The 6,000-nt window shown below is 41.8% G+C and overlaps 1 protein-coding gene across 2 annotated transcripts; it reads right to left on the bottom strand.

Moving 5' to 3' along the window:
* Positions 1-291: 291 nt before the first annotated feature.
* stc1 (stanniocalcin 1) lies at positions 292-5,578 on the bottom strand. 2 transcript variants are annotated; one of them, XM_061728920.1, is made up of 4 exons: positions 5,295-5,578; positions 3,278-3,420; positions 2,956-3,167; positions 292-2,420 (listed from the first exon to the last, which is right to left on the bottom strand). In XM_061728920.1, the coding sequence occupies exons 1-4, from the start codon at positions 5,476-5,478 to the stop codon at positions 2,120-2,122; spliced, it is 840 nt and encodes a 279-aa protein (XP_061584904.1). In that variant the 5' UTR covers positions 5,479-5,578; the 3' UTR covers positions 292-2,119. The 2 variants fall into 2 exon arrangements, with proteins under 2 accessions (XP_061584904.1, XP_061584905.1); XM_061728921.1 differs by having other exon boundaries at positions 3,278-3,417.
* Between the last annotated feature and the right edge of the window lie 422 nt (positions 5,579-6,000).

Raw genomic sequence — 6,000 nt, 5'->3', positions numbered from 1 at the left:
AACAGACACAAATATTTGTAATTTACTCTAAACATACTTAACTAACTCTGCTCTAAACCAGTTTAAGCTCATCGAAGCCCAAGGTGCCAGATCACCATGTATCTGTTTGGTAAAAATCGAAGCAAACACCAGCATGAAGACTCCTTCCTACCTACTGATTCTGTATGATTGTCTTCCTCTTCTACGCGGCCATGGTTTAAAAGATAACAGCTCAATTGTGTAAATCTGTCGGTGGCTTTTGTTTCCGAAAATCTGCAGCTACACCCTGCTATTTTGAATCCAATTAACTAACAACAAAGTCACCCAAATCATTGATTTGCATTAAGCATGTGTTTCATTAAGTCACACATGTGTGTAGTTACCTGTATGTTATCTGTCATAAATCCCACTGTATTTTTAGAAAAAAAAAGAGATGAAAGTGCACCAATAAAGGATGTGTACGAAACATCAATAATGTTTGCACCCCATGGTATAGACTATAAAGCTTCTGCAGTACTTGGCTAACAGGGTATTTGATGCTGGTGTTTGTTTTACGATAGTTAAAGCTGGTCAGTTATCAGTAATGTGCTCAACCTCCACCGGACATGTATTCCTAGCAGCTGCAGTGACGACCTTTACGTTCACACCAAAGTGCCAAACTAAACTAAGGTTTTGCTGTGGTCCCTGGTAACACCCATAAAGTAGATCACCTGACATGAATGACCAACCTTGTTCCCCTATGGCCAGCACAGAGTCATGACATGGGTCCCATTCAGTCACCTGAGCATTAGCTCAATTTTTTTTCTTTTTTTTTTCTCTTTTTTTGGCATAGAGCTCATGTTCAAATAGGAGCCATGACTAAACTGCTTTTTAACCTGAAAACTAATGAAAACTACAATTATGCATTAAAACAACAATAAAAAAGCATTAAATAATATAGTAGGAAAATAAATATCATTCAAACAAGGCTTTTTTTTTTTAAATAGTCATTCTCCATCTTGACTCAGGAAGTCAGTGTGTATGTCACATGAGTCACTTCAGAGAATGATGATCATCAGTCTAGTAGTATGGCTGCTCTCGCTCTCATCAGTGACCATGTCATCAGCTACTGCACATACACAACTGCTTCACACTCAGTTAAGAACATGGACACAGATCCAACTAAGCACGGCCCCCGATACTCTTCAGAGCTCAACAGTCTTATGCATTGCAAGTGTCTGGATATAAGATATGCAAACAACAGTTTTTTTCTGACCTGGACAATCAGTCTGTGCAGAATAATGTTTTGAAATGTATGAACATGGCTACATCTGCCATCAGAAAAATAAATAAGTCTAAGTGCTATAGCTATACACAATTTTGGTATTTCATGAATAGCATTCAGGGCAGTTTGAAGTTTTTTGTTGTTGTTTTTGGTCAGTTTAAGGTCACCTCTCAAAGGTTATCATGAAACCTCTACAGACCTCACTCCATACGAGCGCTCCTTAGAGAGCGATCTATGGCTGTTTTAGATAACTTTGTGTACAGTACAGTTAAGTGTTATGTTCGTGTGACAGTATGACACTCATTTCCCAGGCTCTACATTTGACTGGTCTCACTGCAGAAATATTAAAAACATCTACCACTAATTCTCATTCTCACAAATTAGCCAATAATGCAACAACTTACTAATATTAACAAACAAGATAGAATAATGTTTTTGTCTTTTAATGCACTAGATTGTGCTCTAGAGACATGAATCACTATGGTTGTTTGTTGTTTTTCTATTATTATTTTTTTTTCTTTCAAGATTGGCATAAAAAGACTTCTTAAATAATTATTTCTGTTGGACACATGTGAAAAGGGGTGGCCAGGACCCTGTTGCACGAATGCAACAGCCACATGTTCAACACTGACTGTGAGAGGACATATTTGAAAACAGTCGATGGAAGAGGGTTTCTCTCAAGCCTAGCATGTAAGATATACAATATAACAACAATCAAACTGATATCAATTCTATGGGAGGTCCAGCATTCCCTAGAGGTGCACATTTCAGCAACTTCCAGTCTAGCAGAGGAACAGGGTTTATCACCCCGAGGGAATAGAGGAGCTTTCATGATGTTTTGAGGATTGTGTGGAGTTTTCAGAATCTGAGTGGAAGTTAGGAGCTGTCACTGGCGGAGCGCTTTTTGCCAAAATGACTGGCAGAGTCTCTGTTTCGCAGATTAGGCTGGATCTTGAACATATGGGGACCTGTGGACCAACGCCAGCTCCCACGGCCCTCAACTCCAGTCGGGATGGCAGCAGCTGCAGCCATAGTGGTGGATGGGCAGGGCTTGTTTTGCAGCAGTTGAATAAGCATGGTCATCTCTGGGCCCAGACGTGACACCATGCTGGTCCTAACAAGGTCCACTGTGTCCTCATCACAGTCCATCAGGCTCTGTAGCAGCTTACCATAAAACCTAGGACAATGAAGCATCACAGAGGGAATTCTTAAGACTTTGCAAAAAGAAGGACAAAATGTGTAGCATGGCAAGTCAACATAATTGGTCCCAAGTCTTCATGCAGTATTTTTTTGTATTTCTGAGATCATTCATATGGGAGTAACCACTAAGTCATGTGCTCCACCCTCCAATCCTTTTGAGTCCACTCCCAAAATGCAATCCTTAATGTATCACAATGACAAAAAGAACGAAACATTCAAACTCGATATTCCTGTTTGATTTTCCTTTACTGCTTGGAAGCATTTAAAAGGTAAACCAAATCGTGGAAACACAATTTGTACTCATTTATCATGCTATATAAGTCTGCATTAAAACGTTTCTGTATACGTCAATGTGTTATATGTTAACCACAGGCACATTTCTCTGTCCAATTGTCCACTATTTTCTCTTCTTGGCCCACAACAACCAGAGGAACAAGAGCCTGTTGGTCACCAAGAGGTTTCTATTCTGCTCTGACTGACAGGATCAGCTGTAAAGCACAGGAAGAGCTCACCTATTGGGGAAGTGACTTGGCAGCTGTGCCACTTCACCAATAGCATCTGGATTAGATCGGGCAACAGTGCAGATGTCCAGCTTGCTGTAACACTCCTCCTGGACTTCAGTTATCATTCTTTGGAAGGTGGAGCAGCGACGGATGGTGGAGAATACCTTGGAGGTGATGCCATTGGCAATGCACTTAAGGCTCTCCTTCACAAATGCTTTACCCTGTAGAAGTAAAAACAACAGTTCTTTACACAGTCTAGTCCTGCCAGTTACACCCATAAAAACGGCACAGCTCACATGCAAATCACGAAGGAGAAATTTAAAGTGTATACCTGAGTGTCAAATTTAGCAGCACTGTAAAGGAAGGATTTGCAGATGTCATGCATGCCATCTGTGTCACAAGTTGAGTTTTCCAGGCAGGCAAAGGCTCCACAGCCAACTTGGAGGGCACTGTTGAGACAGCGTGCCACATCTGCTGTGGACACAGAGAATGAACCGTCAGCACAGGAGCCAACCGTGGGTTCACAGGGAATCACTGCACGCTCTGAGAGCTCATTGCGCCAGGGCCACCAGGGATTCAGCTAAAAATTCCGTTAACAAAAGAGGATTTTCATACTTTGGTGATTCACAAAAGATGTACCATCACTCAGGGCAAACAGTCACTTGACTAGAGTTTGGACACCTTACAGTATTAAGAATCTCGGACATTATTTGGCACTAAAGTAGCGTTTTCTTGGCATGGATTTTCTTGGTTTTCTTGTATTCCACAGTGTGGTTCTTTTCAGTAGCACTTGGACGAACAACATAAGAAATAACAAAGAGTTTCCTCAACATTATTGGCATGCTTGTAGATGTGTATAAACATGCACTTTTATCCCTTGTAAAGATGCAAACATGTACTCCCACCAGACTCCGCTTTATATAATATGATGTATTCCTCATCATCAATCAAGCACATGCAACTACTAACCAAGTACTGTCCAGTTAAATATCCAGAATGCATCCCACGTACATTTGAAAATGCTGCCATATCCTTTCAGGAGTGTCTAATAACTGAAACTGTTATCAGCCTGATTAGCCCACAGGTAACCCCAGTTTGAGTAAATCATTTCACACAACCACCGTGCAGTAACATTCTATCTTTCAATTAATATGCCACAATCTGATCTTGGGCATAAGGACACAGCTTTACATCTATGCAGTCAACTTGAAATATTACACCAAGACAACGCTATAATGCATAATCTGTAAATCAGCATATCCAGAAGGTTGGTTTTTCTTCATCTTTATCCAAGAGTCCATTGAGATGGATGACAGCTTGACTCCAATCCTATGCAATAGCCATTAATAAATGCCATAGAGGAGCCTAAGCCTACTTGGCAGTCTTTGAATCTGGGGCCCCAAGATGACCTGCACAGTTAGATAAGGTCCGCCTGCCATCAGGGCCTGAATATGGCTCTCAAAATTTAGAGTGAGCTACAAATCTTGTGATGATGAAGCAATTCCTGCAGATAGAAAATGAGTATCCTCATTTCCCACTGCCTTCAACCATATACAACTCAAGATTTGAATGCAGATTTATGCACTGCAGTTCCATTTCTTGAATGTGTCCACAAAATATTTAGACTTGGACTTTTTCTTTCTTTCTTTCTTTCATTCTTTCTTTGACAGATAAGTACAAAGAAATGTACTGTAAAGCCACAACGCTATAGCACTCTAGCTTCATTTTTTTTTAGACCTGCTGAGGAAAAGGTACATCACTCTACTTCTTTTTTTTCTGAGTTCAAGGCTCCACAGCAAACCCATACAATAAAACGCTATGTTTTATGCCCTGACACATCCTTAAGTCCTCTACCAAGGCTGAATAGTGGAGCTCATGCAGGAGCATTGAGATGAGTCGGAGACTAAAGCCTGAATTATGGTTCCGCGTTAATTCGACGCAGAGCCTACGGCGTAGGGTACAGCGTACGATGCGCGTCGCCGCGTACGGTACGCCGTAGGCTCTGCGTTGGTGTAACGCGGAACCATAAATGAGCCTTAACAGCATGACACAGCCGGCGCTCTCAGGTGTCAGCACCAAGCACCGTGCTCATCTGTTGCCGGCAGGACACAAAATCACAGCATTGATCCCGCAGCCTTCCCTGGGAATCAACGCGCTCGTTTACAAAGAAAAAGGCTGCATAGGCCAAAGAAGAAAAAAAAGGGGGGGAAAAATCGACACATAGTATGCGGGTAATAATAAGGATGTGCATATGTCTGAAAATGATGTATCAAAAGAAGGAAAGACACAAAGAAAGAAGAAAAAGCGCTCTTTGAAATGTATGCAGATGGAGGCAGCCTGGTACTTACAAGGGCTATTGGCAGTAAAACGTACTCTTCTGGGCGAATAGGACTCGTTCTGATCCAGTTCATGTGCAGATGCGTTCAGCACCATCAGGAGAAAAAGTCCGGTCCTCAAAGGCATCGTCCTCTCAGCACAGGAGATCACACAACTAAATATAAAGACACGCTTCCTGCTTTGTGTGTGTTTCATATGAATAAGGCTCCGAAAAGCTCTGCAGAATTAAATGTAGGCTGTAACAAGTAGGCTGCCGGCAGATTTTTCTACAGTGTGCTCTTCTCTATCCTTTTGACTTGCATGACAGATAGCGCCGATGTGAAGTCTGCATGGGTTTATATAGGAGCGCTGAATATTACGAGAGGAGCGCTCGGACCAATCAGAGGGCAGGATTCAAGCCCGTGCTCCTGCTCTCACCACTACTAATTGATACAATGATTTAACAGCGGCCAAACCTGGAGAACACACACATTGGCACCAAGTATTAGCCAATATCTATTGTAACGACACGATTTATGTATTTTTTTTTCCTCTAAATTATAGCCGTTTCATTAAATCCTACTGGATACATCAACACTCATTCCCAACTCTCCTCATAATGCAGCCCAACATCACCCTTCACCAAGGGCGTAGGTTTGCATAGGGACGGTAGGGACATAACACTACCAACTTTTCAGGAGGCTCAAATTGTCCCCACCAACTTTTAAGCAACCTTAT

Source organism: Cololabis saira, chromosome 9, assembly GCF_033807715.1.
Source record: "Cololabis saira isolate AMF1-May2022 chromosome 9, fColSai1.1, whole genome shotgun sequence".
NCBI lineage: Eukaryota > Metazoa > Chordata > Actinopteri > Beloniformes > Belonidae > Cololabis > Cololabis saira.
The sequence above is the reverse complement of the archived record's forward strand: the minus strand, read 5'-3'. Positions and strand labels throughout refer to the sequence as shown.